At 44.8% G+C, this 17,688-nt stretch overlaps 1 protein-coding gene across 2 annotated transcripts; it reads left to right on the forward strand.

Moving 5' to 3' along the window:
* The first annotated feature begins 1,773 nt into the window (after window positions 1–1,773).
* On the forward strand, window positions 1,774–16,348 carry nudt21 (nudix hydrolase 21). 2 transcript variants are annotated; one of them, XM_056278560.1, is made up of 7 exons: window positions 1,774–2,058; window positions 8,200–8,400; window positions 9,530–9,593; window positions 9,750–9,839; window positions 10,492–10,567; window positions 12,645–12,759; window positions 15,756–16,348. In XM_056278560.1, exons 1-7 carry the CDS (start codon window positions 1,937–1,939, stop codon window positions 15,769–15,771), a joined length of 684 nt encoding a protein of 227 aa, XP_056134535.1. In that variant the 5' UTR covers window positions 1,774–1,936; the 3' UTR covers window positions 15,772–16,348. The 2 variants fall into 2 exon arrangements, with proteins under 2 accessions (XP_056134535.1, XP_056134534.1); XM_056278559.1 differs by lacking the exon at window positions 15,756–16,348 and adding an exon at window positions 13,807–14,563.
* The last annotated feature ends 1,340 nt before the right edge of the window (window positions 16,349–17,688 follow it).

A 17,688-nucleotide genomic window follows, 5' to 3' on the forward strand; every position in this document is an offset into this window, starting at 1 on the left:
GCCGCGAAGGGCCCGGGCCGGATTCGAACCCAGGCCGCTGTGGTAAGGACTCAGCCTTATGTGGCGCGCGTTCTACCAGGCGAGCCACCGAGGTGCCCCAATCCCGGCAGTTTTAATGTGTCTTAATTGTCCCATACTATTTATATTTCAATCAAGTATACAAAATGGGTAGTATTCAGTAAGTACCACGTCCTCGATATGGGTATTCCGACTCAACCAACGTCTCCAACCATGACGAAGAGGCCAGTTACTACCATGTAAGGTGACTCCACGGCCCAGACGGGTAAAAGTAACGAGCTGTTCACGGAGAAACGTTCCAGTTTTCAGTCCAAAGGAGTTGAATCGAGTGCAACTGGACTTGGTATATATCCGTGAAGACGTTTCGCCTCTCATCCAAGAGGCTTCCTCAGTTCGTGCCTTTCTGACTAGACCAAGCTAGTCTGACTGGCTGGTGATGAGACTCAGTATTTATCCTCTAGGAGTCATTGTCAGAGCCATAGATATGCGTGGCTCTCCTGTGCTCCGATGTCCAGCCGGGCCCGTCGCCATCGGAGCTATGGATTTGCATTTGATTAGCAGCGACGGTCGTTGGGGGTGTTGGTTTTGACTTCATTATTCAGTGGTCATGAGAGTCTTTTGGAGCCGTTAGTGAGCGACTGTTGTTCTTGGAGGCTAGGCTTCTTGAGTCTCCTGGGTAGAGATGAAAGGAAGGCATTGTAAGTTGGAGATAGGTGGTGTCGCAGACCTCCTCCTCTGTTGAGGGATGGTTTTTCCAGTTTCACATAGATGGCTTCCTTCACCCCTCTTTCAAACCATCTATCTTCTGTGTCCAAATGTGTACGTGGCTGTCCTGGAAGGAGTGTGTCTTCTCCTTTAGGTGTAGATAGACAGCTGAGTCTTGTCCTGAGGAGTCTGGCCTTCTGTGTTGGGCCATCCGTTTGTGTAGTGGTTGTTTGGTTTCTCCTATGTACAGGTCAGTGCAATCCTCATTGCATTGTGCAGCATACACCAGACTGCTTTTCCGGGTGTGTGGTACACAGTCTTTGGGATGAACCGGTCTTTGTCGGAGTGTGTTGCTGGGTTTGAAGTGTACCGGGATGCGGTGTTTGTTGGAAATTCTCCTGAGTTTCTCGGAGACCCCAGAAACATACTGTGCTCTTCCTTCTGTTCCTCTTCTCCTCGTCGCTCACCTGGTTGGTGATTCTGGAACGTGTTGCAGTTTTCACAAAGGATCCAACCGGGGCAGCCGCAGGTTTTTAAAGCTCCCCTCAGGTGTTGGTGTTCTTCTCGTTGGGCCTGAGTGTCTAGTCAGAAGGGCACGAACTGAGGAAGACTCTTGGATGAGGGGCGAAACGTCTTCACGGATATATAACCAAGTCCAGCTGCACTCGATTCAACTCCTTTGGACAACGTTGTGTAGTCGGTTCATTCATTGTTCATGCATTGCAATACCACCACGCCACCAGAGGGCGCAGTAGCCTAATGATTGTCGCTGAGTGTAGTACGGTGCTGAGGGTGATGAAGAAGCGAGATTAAAAAAAAGAAAGGAGTTGAAAACGTACGGCGCTCGTCTCTTGCCTTGTTATTATTTTACAGCTATACTAATGTGATAAAGTCTAGTATAGGACAGACAACCATAACCCGGATGAACGACGACATTCGCAGACACGTCGCAGTGTTCGGCTTTGTGCCCAAACGGCGTGATTCGCCCTCCGCACCAGCAGGGTGCGCTGTGGCGGCGCCGCGCAGGCGGAAGTAAGCGCGTCGTGCGGAAGAGGCGACAGAGAGAAGCGGACGCTATTGTGCGCGGTTTCGCGATTCTGATGCGCTTCGCTGTGCGTGCGTGCGCCATTGTTCTGCTCTCCGGGTTCTCGAACTCGCTGCTTAATCTTCGCGGACCGGCGCATACCAACGGGGGAGTTTAGCCACGTGAAGGATGTCGGTCGTGCCTCCGAGTCGCTCCGCCGCTGGCTGGCCGCGCGGCGGCTCCGTTCAGTTCGGGAACAAGTACATGGGCGGCCCGGCGAAGCCGCTCACCCTGGAGAGAACCATCAACCTGTGAGTGCTTCCCTTCACCCGTGTCTGGGTTCTGGATGTGAAACTCCTTTAACCTTAATTAACGAGTCAGGCCGCAGTCGTTTGTTTTGATATTTGAAACGTTCCGGCGTTGTTAGGTACGGTTGCCACCTTCTAAGGTAGTGTTTCTCAACCGGGGGTCCGCGGACCCCTAGTGGTCCGTGGTGTCATTGCAAGGGGTCCGTTAAAATGAAATATCTTTAAAAAAAAAAGATCCTGTGACATTTATAGAAATAGGATTATTTTACTCAGATGTGACTGAGACCTTTATCTACTTAAACTATAAAGGGTAACATGACTTTTTTCTCTAATTACGTCTGTTTCACAAGTGTCATTTATTGGATTTTAATAAGAGATCTCGCTCCCGTTTGCATTGTTAAAAGTTACTGAATACATATTCTGTTTTGTTACATATATCTGAAAGTTACTGAATACATATTCTGTTTTGTTACATATATCTGAAAGTTACTGAATACATATTCTGTTTTGTTACATATATCTGAAAGTTACTGCATAAGAATTCTGTTTTGTTAACTATATCTAAGTTACAACTGAAAGCTCTTATTTTTGCCCCAAAGAGTGAATAAATGCTATAATGCAATTTAAAATGCAGTTTCTACTGTGTCTATAAAATTGCAACCCCCCTCCCCCAAGATCAGGTGGAGGGGTCCTCAGGGTAGATCAAAAATACGCAGGGGGGTCCAGGACCCCAAAAAGGTTGAGAACCACTGTTCTAAGTGGATAAAGTAGGGACGTCCCCCGAGCCCCCCCCCCCTAAGTTCTCGTTCCTGGTGCTTTTTAGGGAATCCAATACGATGAGCCACACGGTCTGGAGGGCTTTATTTATTACCCCCCCACCACCCACCCTCCTTTCCCTCCAATTGTACCCCACTCCTCACATCCGGTTTCCCACCATGTCTGCGGCCGTGTCTGTAGGTGCCCCTCCAGTTGTGTCTGTGGGGGGACGGAGGTAACACGGGGATTCGAACCGCCGACCCCCCGTGTTGGTAGGCAACGGCGTGTGCCGCTACGCTACCCGGGCGCCGGAAAGACGGTTTTAACGAGATGTTTCTGTGATACCGTGGATACGTAATGCTGATCGGTTTGACGCAAGACTGACGCATCATAAACATAACGTAGTGTCAGTTCCTAAACAAATGGAAACCACCCGTTACTGCAGGCGTCCCCCAGTACCGTGTAGAAATGCATAAATTAAGAATAGTCCCCTTGTTTCCTAACGTTTCACGGACGAACCTGCAGACATTAAAATATTAATATGGGGGGGGGAGCAGCCGAGGGTGCTGTTTTTAACTGTACAAGGTCACCAGTGATGCCCCTTCCCCACTGGACAAAAAACCCCATGACCGTTTCATTATTTACATGTTAAAGTTCATGTATTAAGGGCCATTTGATGAAAATGTGTTTAATCAAATCAATTTTATTTGTGTAGCCCAATATCACAAATTACAAATGTGCCTCAGTGGGCTTAACAGCAACGCAACATCCTGTCCTTAGACCCTCTCGTCGGATAAGGAACAACTCCCTAAAAAACCCTTTAACAGGGAGAAACAATAGGAAGAAACCTCAGGGAGAGCAGCAGAGGAGGGATCTCTCTCCCAAGACGGACAGCGTGCAATGGATGTTGTGTTCACGCACTTTACATAATACAACATTGAAAGAGGACAACAGAATTATAATGGACATTAAATGTATGAAGAATATGATGCACAGGATGCCAAGCAGTGTCCACATGCCAACGGAGCAGTCCAGGACCCAAGCCACGCGACCAGCATCATCATGTAATAAGAAAAACTTAGGTGAGGAGAGGAAGGGCAGGCAGCATCCACATGGCGACCAGCATCACCACGGAGACCTGGGAGGAGAACCGACTGCGCATGCATGCAAGAGAGAGTCACATGACACCATAAGTTAAGATTTAAAAAGGTTTTATTTACAAGGTAGTTCGTGCCTTTGTAATACTAATTCCAGTACAATTCTACGTTTGTATAGTAAAAAAAAACAACAACAACAACACAAGACTTAGATTTGACCAGAAATGTAAAGCGCTTTGAGTGGCTGTTGCAGCTAGAAAAGCGCTGTATAAAATGCAACTTGACTGACTGACTGACCGACCCCCGCTAACATCTGGCTTTTGTCTTTAGTGGGCCAGGTAACAAATCGCCACTCATTCCCGGGGCAAATCCCGCTGCAGTAGTGCTGGCCCCGCCGGCCGGTCCAGGGCGTCTCCCCCCGCCTGCCGCCCGGTGACTGCTGGGTAGGCTGCAGCAGCAGCCCCGCCACCCTGAGAGCAGGGCAAGCGGTCTGGATAACGGATGGGTACTAGTCAGGGGTACTGGCTGCAGCTCCGATCGGCAGTGGTGGAAACACGACACACGGGTAGACGTGCTAATTTTCGCCGGGCACAAAAACAAAAGCGGATTGCTGTCCACAATTTTCCACTTGCCAGGAAGTGATCGCAGCTCCTACCTTGTGACTGAAAGGTTGTTTCTGCCTCAAAATAACTTGAAATATATAAGCTGATGCAGCTTGCGGACGGCGGTCAGTTTTTGGGGACGATCGCTTTTGGCACGATATCTGCGACCGGTGTTGCTAGATTGGACAGACGGTCAAAGAGGGAGGTTGACTTCACCCGGTTACAACTTGATTGACAGATGCGTTTCATCACTCAGCTAAGTGGCATCTTCAGTCTAAACTCACTGCAGGTGTCCCCACCCTTATAAACAGTACAGCTGGATAACGACTGAAACCAGTGACCAGTTTCATATGCAGATATGGGCATGACTATTAACTGGAGATTCAATGGCCATGTGTACTATTCACAGAGGATTTGGAAATGTTTGTAATCATTGTAAGATGGCGACAGATGTACTCTTAGCCCCCCCCCCCCTCAGTTCAGGGATGGTTGTTCCCTCTTCACATAGATGGCCTCTTTGACTCCCTGTTCAAACCAGCGTTCCTCCCTATCAAGGAGGTGCACATCCTCGTCCTGGAAAGAGTGGCCACTGGCCTGTAGGTGGTGTAGACAGCGGAGTCCTGGCACGGAGACGTGTTAGCTCTCCGCTGTGTTGTGCCGTTCTCTTGGCCAGCATCTGTTTAGTTTCCCCAATGTATAAGTCAGGGCAAGTCCTGGCACTTAACCGTGTACACTATATTGCTCCGGTCGTGCCAGGGGACCCGATCCTTGGGGTGGACCAACTTCTGGTGTAGCGTTTTGGAGTTTGAAAGCAACTGAGACGCGGTGTTTGGAAAATACGCGTCTCAGCTTTTCCGACACTCCCGCCGCATATGGAATCGCCACTGGTTTACGCTCAGGCAGCTGTTGTCCTCCTCCTCTCTTCGGGTGACTTATACTTTGGGGGAACTAAACAGACGCCGGCCCAAGAGGATGACACGACATAGGAGCCCTAACACGTCAGGCCAGGACTCTGCAGTCTACACCATCTACAGGCCAGCGGCCAGGACGTGCACATCCTTGATAGGGAGGTTTGAACAGGGGAGTCAAAGAGGCCATCTTTGTTAAAAGGGAACGACCATCCCTGAACCGGGGGGGGGGGGGCCTAGGGGCCGCTTACACGGCAACGTTTTCAACATAAAACGGTTAAGCGTTGTTGCGTTTCGGCCATTCGTTCACACGACAACGGCGTTTCGGGGGGCCTGAAAATGCAAACTTTAGAACCCGGGTTCCAGAGCGAAATCTTTTGGAAACGCAACTCCGGCGTCGCCGTGTAAACTCGCAAAACCGGTGCCTGCGAAAACGGTGGCGACACGTGGTATTACGTTTTCAGTGATGGCGTCCGGGCAGCATAGTGGTCTATTCCGTTGCCTAGCAACACGGGATCGCCGGGTCGAATCCCCGTGTTGCCTCCGGCTTGGTCGGAGACCAAGACACAGTTGGCTGTGTCTGCGGGTGGGAAGTCGGATGTGGGTATTTGTCCTGGTCGGTCAGGGCGCCCCCCCCCCGGATCGGCAGAGAGGGGTTGGAGCAGCAACCTGGACGGCTCAAAAAGAGATACAATTGGGGAGAAAAGGGGGGAAACTTAGAAAAAATAGTAACCAGCTGACAGGAAGAATAAATCCTTCTTAACACACACACACACACACAAAAATAATGTTTTCAGTCAAATAGCGCGAATAAGAAGAAGACACTTGCCATCGTCTGTCTGTTTCATGGATGTATTGTTGTGTTATTCGGAGGACCGTCTAGTCATCCTGTGATGGATGACTGATGGATGACTCAATAGAACCCCACAATTCATCCTTTCTAAAAGCTCATCTCTATCTCTCTCTCTCTCTCTAGGCATTTTCCCAAATTTAACCTAATTAGTTAATAAAAAAGTGCACAGTAATTAATCAAAACCATTCAAACCAAATTTTTCCCCCACCCCTGTCTAAATTTGTCAGCACGGTCGAGCAACATAGGCCAATATGAAAACGGTCTCCCCTTAAACACAGAACCCGGCGCTGACTTTTCCCCGCTGTCTTTTAGGCCTATTTTTGATATAATAACAGCACCACATATTTCAATAAACGAGCAACTTAAGTGAAAATAAATGAGTGGCCTTATATAGAATAAAATGAACTGTAATAAATAGAACAAGGTAGGTAGCGCAGTTATAATAACAGGAGCACAGCACACATTTTAATAAAACAGTTTCTTTCCAAACATTCAAATAAAAATAAGTAAATAAAAAGCCACTCGCTTGTAATTTAGAATGGCGAAGGCATCCGCCAGTTCTCCAAGCTGTTGTGCAGCGTTGACTCCTGTATGGCTCACCTCTGTTACTTTGTCCAAAACAGGTGAATCAGTTCATCTGGACACAACATCTATTGACAGATAGGTTTCATCATCATCATCATCATCATCATCTGAGTGACCTCTTCAGTCTCACCTGACTGCAGGTGTCCCCACCCTTATAAACAATACATAACGGCCCAAACCAACGACCAGTGTCATATGCAAATATGGGTGTGACCATTAACTAGCGTTACGATGGTCATGTGTCCTATTCACAGAGGATTTGGGAATGTTTGCAGTCATTGAATCCAATAAGACAGATGTGCTCTTGCCCCCACCCCAGTTCAGGGATGGTCGTTCCCTCTTCACATAGGACGGCCTCTTTGACTCCAATTGCAAACCATCGTTCCTCTATATCAAGGATGTGCACATTCTCATCCTTGAAAGAGTGGCCACTGGCCTGTAGATGGTGTAGACTGTGTAGATGGTGTAGACTGTGGAGTCCTGGGCTGACGTGTTAGCTCTCCTGTGTTGTGCCATCCCCTTGGCCAGCGTCTGTTTGGTTTCCCTGATATACAAGTCATGGCAATCCTCCTAGCACTTCACAGCATACTCTATATTGCTCTATTTGTGCCGGGGGACCCGATCCTCGGGGTGGACCAGTTTCTGGCGCAGCGTGTCTTGGGGTTTGAAAGCAACTTGAGACCAAGTGTTTGGAAAATATGTGTCTCAACTTTTCCGACTTCTTCTTTTTAGTTGAGTTCTACCATTGAAACTAGTTGGTGGTCATACCTATGTGCATATGAAACCAGTTGTTGGTTTCGGTCGATATGCTGCAGTTGTGCTGTTTATAAGGGTGGGGGATACCTGCCGTCAGCTGAGACTGGCGAGGTCACTTGGATGAGTTATCAAACGGTTCTCCCACTGAACATCGTGTCCAGATGAACTGGTTCTTATTGATCCAATACAGGATGCAGCGTTTTATTTTCCAGTACAGTACGATCCTGTGTTATAATGGACGGGTGGCAACCATGTGTTTAAGGCTTCTGCACGGACAGCAGCTGTATTGTTGTCTTCATATCAGTCAGTTCTCACCGATTTTGGTTTGAGTTATGTCTTTTCTATTAAGTCTTGTATGTTTTCATCCTTATTTTTTCAAGAAAATATAAATAAAATATTTATCTACTCTGCACTTTAAAGGAAAGAGCTTTTCGTTGCATTTTACAGGACAAAATATACTCTACATGTTATTGATTGATTTTTTTTCCCCCACCCATTAAACAAATAAAGTTGAACTTAAAGCAACTCTGATCTTACTGAACACCTGGAAGTAAATAATGCAATTTGTGCTTGCGTCTACATTTTAGGTATCCATTGACAAACTACACATTTGGTACCAAGGAGCCCCTGTATGAGAAAGACAGTTCGGTGGCAGCCCGGTTTCAGAGGATGCGGGAGGAGTTTGACAAGATGGGCATGAGGAGAACGGTGGAGGGCGTGCTCATTGTCCATGAACACAGGCTGCCTCATGTCTTACTTCTACAGCTGGGGACGACTTTCTTCAAACTGTGAGTGTAGATCTTTATAGTTTCTGTCCTAACCAGCCATCATCATGTTTCCGTCCAACTTTTCAATAGAATTTCAAGTGATTAGTTAAAATTCGCTAAAAAAAGCATACAAATTAAGGTGCCCTTCCATCAGCTCTGTTAAAATGAATGAAAACCTGAAGGTATGTGGGCTGATGTGTGATGCCTCACATGTCCATACCCCAACAGCTACCAGAAAGATAGTCCACCAAGAACTAAATCGTATCACACAGTAGTGCTGCACGATTAATCTCATCGCAGTTGCGATGCCAGCCTGTGCAATTATACAACCGCAAAAGGCTGCGACTGACTTAAATGATAAAATGTGCGCGTGTGAACGTTTGTTTGTGTGCAGTCTGCATATCTACGCCCATAATTAAGAGATGACCAGTCAGTCTGTGTTTAGGTAGTGAAGTATGTGCAGTCTACAGTTGCATGACTATCTGGTATGCTGTGTGCAGACCAGAAAGAAGGAAAACATGGATACCGATGACAGCTTAACGCTGATGAACTGGTGTTATATGGCGATATTTTGGATTCAAGCTCAGCGATATTGTGCAGAAAGAGGTACCGCGTAAAACATGCAAGATGAACGTCGCTACATGTCACAGCAACACGACAAATTTGTATTATTGGTATATGTGTAAATTTGTTTATTATATCGCAATTGCGATATTGTCCACAGTAGTCGCAGTATGACTTTTTTTTTACCAAATCGTGCAGCACTATTGCACAGGTTTTATTGCTCTTTTGGTTCAGCTGGTGCCCACGTTTAACGCTCTCCAAAGACAAATAGCAGTAGAAATACACAGAAAACAGAACCTCAAGTTTAGATTAAGAAATGGCTGATCATGTGACTAAACTTTATTTTCATTTCATTTTTGTATTCGGCAGATGCATATCCACTGGAATTTATCGCATTTCTTTTTATAGAGTAAAAAAATGTATCCACTTCAGTCAAGCATCAAAGCTTTAAAGAGAATTGTGAGAATTCAACATTTGCTCAAGCCTTTTTTACTGGAAACACCAAAATTTGCATAAAGATACTTTGATGGAAAAGCAGTCTGTGACCGATGTCTGCATGACCGTGGTGTTTGCTTCTCTCCGGCAGTCCGGGTGGAGAGTTGAATCCAGGAGAAGATGAAGTGGAGGGCCTGAAACGCCTGATGACTGAGGTAGCCATGTCTTGTCTGCTTTACACTTCCTGTTGCTGTGGTTTGGCTGGAGTGTAGAACTGTCCTGCGTTTTCCATGGCAGATCCATGGCACTGAGGCAAATTTGTAATTTGTGATATTGGGCTATACAAATAAAATTGATTTGATTTGATTTAGATCCTCGGACGACAGGATGGTGTGAAGCAGGACTGGGTCATCGATGACTGCATTGGCAACTGGTGGCGCCCTAACTTCGAGCCTCCTCAGGTGAGGACAGTCTGAAAAAGTTATTATTCAGAAGCAAAGTGCGTCTTTTTACCAAGCCGTTAATCCCAAACATGGCTGAGCTTGAAAAGAGTTGATTGGACGTTCATAAGTTGCACAATTTTATTAGATGGATAAATCCTCTGTGGACCAGGGCTACCTGCTCCCCTCCGACTGTATCAGAAGTGATGTAGATTTGTTGGTATCATTCGTGTGTGTGTGTGTGTGTGTGTGTGTGTGTGTGTGTGTGTGTGTGTGTGTGTGTGTGTGTGTGTGTGTGTGTGTGTGTTCTTGTCCTGCTCCTAAAGACAAACAAATGGATGTGCACAAATGAACGCTGAACCAATAGCAAGACTCTACAATAAGATCCATGGCAACCTTTTTTTTCTCCCCAGTTGGACTGTTACTTTTAACCTTTTCCGAAGGGGAAATGATTTGTAATTAGAAGAACAAGTTTTGGAAAATGTTTAATTCTTCTCCTGGAGGCAAGATGGTATTCATGTTGTAGCCTGTCTTGCAGATCTGTCTCTCTGATTTCGAGACTAAATCTGGGAAGTTTTGGGGTCTCTGTATTTACACATAAACATGGCCCAGGTTGTGTGTGGCCTCGTGTGTGTATGAGTGTGTTTAATTTACTGATCTGTTTCTCTTTCAGTACCCTTACATTCCAGCCCACATCACCAAACCGAAGGAGCACAAGAAGCTGTTCCTGGTTCAACTTCAGGAAAAGGGTTCGTACTCCACGGCGCAGCTTTCTGAAAGCGATAATATTGAACTTTTTCATACAGCCAAATGGTCCGTTTCGTTATGATCTATAACCGACTGTGATAAAACAAAAAGGATGCAGCTCACTCTTATTTCATGAAAGCCTTGGCTTCTGCAAGCGTTTGAATTTTTAAAAGAAACGGTGTTGGTACAACACTTCCCGAGAAAAAACCCCAAGCTGCACATATGAACCGTGATAGGAAGTAGAGTTGTTCCGATACCGGTATCAGAAATGCCTCTGGTACTGCCTAAAATGCTGGCTCTAGTATCAGCAGATCCGATATCACATAATTTTTTCAGCCCTGAAACGGGACCTACTCCTTCCCAGCAGCGTCCCATACACCTGTATGCAGTTTAGCAGATTTTTTACTGCACAGGTAGCCAATATCCATAAACGGCAAGCGACTTGTGTAGCTTTAAACATGTCAGCAGCCTTACGTTTGTCCGTTAGGTTACAGGGGAAATACGCCTGGTTGAAAACGCCAAAAAAAAAATCAACTTGAAAGTAGCTTCACCCGAATAAAATGGCTGTCTTCTTGGAAATCATTTCTTCTTCTTCACCGCTCTAAAACAGTAGCCTACACGGCAAGTTGCCCTGTCCTCCCACCGGCAACTACTGGTTTAGAGCAGCGAAGAAGAGCTGGTGTCCGGTAATTCAGTGTAACGTTAGCCAGAGTTGGGAAAGTGTCAGCAATTTGGCAATATGTTACAATGGAAATCCCACCAGTAAAACGGCAACGTGAGGAATTATTAATGCCGAGATTATTTAGTTTTTAAGTTGCTGTTGCACTACTGTTTTATACGGTTACTGTACTGTTTGCACATTTAACACTAGAACGATCAAGGCCGCCATTTTGACGGTTTTTGATTTTCAAAGTTTAATAACTTTGTGGGGAAAAAAGCTACAGACCTGCCGCTCCCTGAATGCTCCTAAAATTGCATATATTTGCATAAAAGTGAGTTTTAGATCAATTGTTAAAAGAAAAGGTTATGATAAGATCCACCTAAAACGACCACGAGCGGTCAACATGACCGTCTCGTAATTGTCGCGTGATGATGCGCGTCATGTCGGTATTTATGACGTGTGTTGTCGCGTCATTTCCTTCGTGAAGTTCGTTGATCTGTCCTAGAAACACACTAGCGCCCTCCAGTACAGAGAAATAGTCTAAACTTGATTTTTGATTATGCCCAACATGTCTGGGTACAGACGCACCATGACTACCACCGAGGCGTTGCAGTTTTAACAGGCGTTGGACAGCGGCCATTTTAATTGGTTTGAAAGATAGTATTAAAGTTGTTAAAATGTTAAATTTGGGGTCGGTCGTTTCCTACCAGACATACTAACATATGCAATACATTAATATCTCAGCTGGGTATTTATCTTGACAGAATGTAGCGTTTAAAAACCGGCGGTCAAAATGACCGCCGTGGTGGTTTTAGGTAGGGGTGAAATCCCGGCTATACTTGGAGAATTTTTTTAAAAGTATTTGTTATTTATTTTATTTGTGTTCTTTTTCAGTTATGACTGACTGTCAGACTAGATAATAATAAAGCTCTGTGGCCTTCATCATGTGTATGTATGTGTTGGATGTTTTACAAAGGGTTTAATCAGAGCCAGGCCGTACAACAGTGATAGCAGTCATCACATACAGGGTTAGTAGTATACAGATGTTAAAGAACAATATACATATATTTTTAACGCACTTGTATCGGATGGGTACTCAGTATCAGCCGATATGCAAGCTCAGGTATCAGAATCATATCAGGAAGGAAAAAAATGGTACGGGAATAATATCTCTAATAGGAACCGACACGTTTTACTTCAGTCAGCAGTGGTTGGTCCAGCAGGGACGATAAGCCGGTGGACCAACCAAAGAGAAGCATCAACGATAGTCATTTTGCAAAAGATATGAATCTAACACAGTGGAAATGTTAATTTTAATAATTAATAACTTGTGTGACTAGAAGGTAAACGTTTGGTTGAAATTACTGAGTAATAAGTGAGGGGTTTTGGTGCTGAAATGCATGTCTCTGATCCAACAGCTCTGTTTGCAGTCCCCAAGAACTACAAGCTGGTGGCAGCACCACTCTTTGAATTGTATGACAACGCCCCTGGGTATGGACCCATTATCTCCAGTCTACCACAGCTCCTGAGCAGGTACTGTTTAGTTTTCCTGTGTTTGTGCACAGGGGAGAGGTTGAATGTGAACAGCATGAGATTAAACAGAAACTGGACCTCAGCACGATAATTCTGACATGTCCAATGAGAGCAAGTAAAATCTGTTTCTTTTTTGGTCTGGTAACTCCATTCAAGATGGATGGATGGATAGATCATCTATCTTTCTTTTCACCATTAGCACAGAGCCTGCTCAGTTCTCCTGCAGCTGGATTCATTTTTCTGCACAAAATATTACACTTTTTTTTTTATTGACATTTTACAGTCAAAATATTGTACATACATATATGAAGTCAGTGTTGATGTTTGCATAGAAAAAAAAACAGCAACCAAAATTCAACATAGAAAAAAAAAGGACAAACCCCCCCCCCCAACAAACAAACATATAGCCTGGCCAGCTAGCCAATTAGAGAAAACACAGCTTGTGTACGCAAGACAAATAAGCAATATTATAAAATGAAATTATAGATTATACAGAAAAAAGATGTTAACGGTAACAAAATAGTGAAGGGTTTAGCCATACCGCCACACATGTAACTAGATTGCCCCACGTTAACGACACGTTTAAAGAAAGGAGCCGCATGTTTTATGGAATCTGGTTGTTGAACCCCGTGTGACACGTCTTATTTCCTCCATCTTGATAAAACACAAAATGTCCCTCAGCCACATAGAGTGAGATGGAGGAGTGTGTTCCTCCGCTGCCCTTTAACCCTAGTTCTAGTAGGTTCTTCCCTTCATATGATGTGTTACTCACTGCTAAAGTCAGGAAACTGTCTTTTGAGTGTTACATCGGTTTAAACGATGGCGCGACCAGCTGAGGGTCAGTGTGCCGCTTCACCGAAATCCCAAATCGCCCGTCATGATTGCCGTGGTACGCGAACGTTAAAAAAAGAAATGTCCCGTGTTAGTTTGACTTGTAAATGGCCCGACAAAAAGGATGAAAAGCGTTACAGGGAAGGAGACGAGCCGCCCCCCCCCCGTCCTCAAGAGGGATCATTTTGCCGAAATAACCGTGATTTCTTTTCTTAGGTTCAACTTCATCTACAACTAAAGGACGCGGGATAGCAAACCGAACGCAGCCGTCTCTGTGAGTGCGGCTGCGTTTGGTTGGGGGTTCGGAGACGGGAGGGAAGAATTTTCTGAACGACATACGGAGGAAAAACGTCACCGCATCAGAATTATGGACAGAGCACTGGGTCGCCGTTTCGATAGAGGAAAATACTGTCTCGTGATGTTTTTTTTTTTTTTTTTATCTGAAAAGAAAGCAGCAGCTGTTCGCAGCTTCCATTTTCCTTTCTCCCAATGCGTCTCAAATCCGGTTTTATGCCTCTGAAGCAGATGGTAATGTTTGATTAAAAAAAAAAAAAAACTACAGCATTGACTTTCCTGTCATTTTTAACTGTGGTGTTTTTGTTTGTTGGTTTTTTTAATAAAGAAGTCCTTTCATGGAGATGTGCTCGTTTTTTCTGTTCTTTTTTTTTTTTTTTTTTTGGAGAAATCGATAAAGTTTCCGAGTTCATTCGCGTCTCTAGGCGGATGAGTCCATGATCCTTTCATACGGCCGCTCCTCTGGACAATGTCGAACGGGAGAAATGAGGTTTGTCCTTTAACACAAGATGTTTTTTTACACAATCCCCCACAGATAACATGTCTGTGGGTTTGTACTTTTAAATGAAAGTCTCATGCGAGGGTCAAAGGTCAGGATGTTGTGATGCTGTAAAGCCCCTTGAGGCAAATTTGTAATTTGTGATATTGGGCTATACAAATAAAACTGACTTGACTTAAAACTGCCAGCAGTTTAATTTTAAGAAATGTTGCCATTTCTGTGACAAATACACAGTCACACTGGCTACAAACAAGATACACAGTCACACTGGCTACAAACAAGACACACAGTCACACTGCCGACAAACAAGATACACAGTCACACTGGCTACAAACAAGATACACAGTCACACTGGCTACAAACAAGATACACAGTCACACTGGCTACAAACAAGACACACAGTCACACTGCCGACAAACAAGATACACAGTCACACTGGCTACAAACAAGATACACAGTCACACTGGCTACAAACAAGATACACAGTCACACTGCCTACAAACAAGATACACAGTCACACTGCCTACAAACAAGATACACAGTCACACTGCCTACAAACAAGATACACAGTCACACTGCCTACAAACAAGATACACAGTCACACTGGCTACAAACAAGATACACAGTCACACTGCCGACAAACAAGATACACAGTCACACTGGCTACAAACAAGATACACAGTCACACTGCCTACAAACAAGATACACAGTCACACTGCCTACAAACAAGATACACAGTCACACTGCCTACAAACAAGATACACAGTCACACTGCCTACAAACAAGATACACAGCCACACTGCCTACAGACAAGATACACAGTCACACTGCCTACAGACAAGATACACAGTCACACTGCCTACAAACAAGATACAAAGTCACACTGCTTACAAACAAGATACACAGTCACACTGCCTACAAACAAGATACACAGTCACACTTCCTACAAACAAGATACACAGTCACACTGGCTACAAACAAGATACACAGTCACACTGGCTACAAACAAGATACACAGACACACTACCTACAAACAAGATACACAGTCACACTGCCTACAAACAAGATACACAGTCACACTGGCTACAAACAAGATACACAGTCACACTGCCGACAAACAAGATACACAGTCACACTGCCGACAAACAAGATACACAGTCACACTGCCGACAAACAAGATACACAGTCACACTGCCGACAAACAAGATACACAGTCACACTGGCTACAAACAAGATACACAGACACACTACCTACAAACAAGATACACAGACACACTACCTACAAACAAGATACACAGACACACTACCTACAAACAAAACAGAGGAAAGCCGGTGTCATTTGTTGTCCCTGCTCTGTTCTGCACCCATGCAGGCTTGTCCTGAGATAAAGAGAAGATGGGGAAGCTTTTGACAACAGGAGGCGACTGACTCCTGTCTCCACACCAGGGAAGAACCTCCAAAACAACATCCTGCACATCTTCATACCTACCCAGCGTTGCTTGTTGTTCTTGTTTGTTGAACTTCCAGTAAGACTCAATGTTTATTTGTCCCATAAAATAAAATGAGCAGTGGATTGTTTATAACAGGTGGGAACATGCATCTTGTCATATCAGAATTACAATAAATGTGAGAAAAGGTATGATGCAGTATTTTAAGGAGACTTGGAAGACTACCGGGGAAGTTACCAACAAATAATGGACATTTCTGAAGACCTGTTGGGTGTCCCTGCTGCTTGGGGCCCACATGGTTGGGAAAGTACCGAGGAAATACTTTCACAACGAGCATCACAAGGCTTACAAAAAATGTTATACTTTCTATCTTATTAAGTAAACCAAGTACATGCACCATTATTACTACTTGTAAGTATACTGAAGACTAATTTTGTTTAGCATATCTCTGATAAGTCCTTGAAAAGTAAACTGAAAGCATACTCAGGGATGTTTAGTTTAAAATAAGTACGCTAACAGCACACTTGAATAAACTACTGCTTTGTAAGGGAAGGCTTGAGTGAACACACTGATGTATTATTATACAGTGGCTTGCAAAAGTATTCTCACCCCTTGAACTGTTCCACATTTTGTCACGTTTCGACCACAAACAGAAATATATTTTATTGGAATTTTATGTGAAAGACCAACATAAAGTAGCACACAATTGTGAAGTACTAAGAAAATTGTACATGATTTTAAAAAATTTTTTACAAATAAAAAACTGAAAAGTGCGATGTGCAACACTTTGTGGAACCACCTTTTGCTGCAACTACAGCTGCAAGTCTTTTGGGGTGTGTCTCTACCAGCTCTGCACATCTAGAGACTGACATTTTTGCCCATTCTTCTTTGCAAAACAGCTCAAGCTCAGTCAGATTAGATGGAGAGCGTTTGTGAACGGCAGTTTTCAGATCTTGCCACAGATTCTGAACTGGATTTAGGTCTGGACTTTAACTGGGCCATTCTAACACATGAATATGTTCTGGTTTAAACCAGTCCATTGTAGCCCTGGCTTTATGTTTAGGGTCGTTGTCCTGCTGGAAGGTGAACCTCCGCCCCAGTCTCAAGTCTTTTGCAGACTCCAACAGGTTTTCTTCCAAGATTGCCCTGTATTTGGCTCCATCCATCTTCCCATCAACTCTGACCATCTTCCCTGTCCCTGCTGAAGAGAAGCACCCCCAGAGCTTGATGCTGCCACCACCATGTTTGATAGTGGGGATGGTGTTGTGTTCAGAGTGATGTGCAGTGTTAGTTTTCCGCCACACATAGCGTTTTGCATTTAGGCCAAAAAGTTCAATTTTGGTCTCATCTGACCAGAGCACCTTCTTCCACATGTTTGCTGTGTCCCCCACATGGCTTCTGGCAAACTGCAAACGGGACTTCTTATGGTTTTCTTTTAACACTGGCTTTCTTCTTGCCACTCTTCCATAAAGGCCAGATTTGGGCAGTGCACGACCAATAGTTGTCCTGTGGACAGATTCCCCCACCTGAGCTGTGGATCTCTGCAGTTCGTCCAGAGTCACCATGGGCCTCTTGGCTGCATGTCTGATCAGTGCTCTCCTTGTTCAGCCTGTAAGTTTAGGTGGACGGCCGTGTCTTGGTAGGTTTGCAGTTGTGCCATACTCTCTCCATTTCCGGATGATGGATTGAACAGTGCTCCGTGAGATGTTCAGAGCTTGGGAAATCTTTTTATAGCCTAACCCTGCTTTAAACTTCCCCACAACTTTATCCCTGACCTGTCTGGTGTGTTCCTTGGACTTCATGATGCTGTTTGCTCCCCAATATTCTCTTAACAAACCTCTGAGGCCGTCACAGAAC

The sequence above is a fragment of the Lampris incognitus genome, chromosome 4, assembly GCF_029633865.1.
Source record: "Lampris incognitus isolate fLamInc1 chromosome 4, fLamInc1.hap2, whole genome shotgun sequence".
NCBI classification, from domain to species: domain Eukaryota; kingdom Metazoa; phylum Chordata; class Actinopteri; order Lampriformes; family Lampridae; genus Lampris; species Lampris incognitus.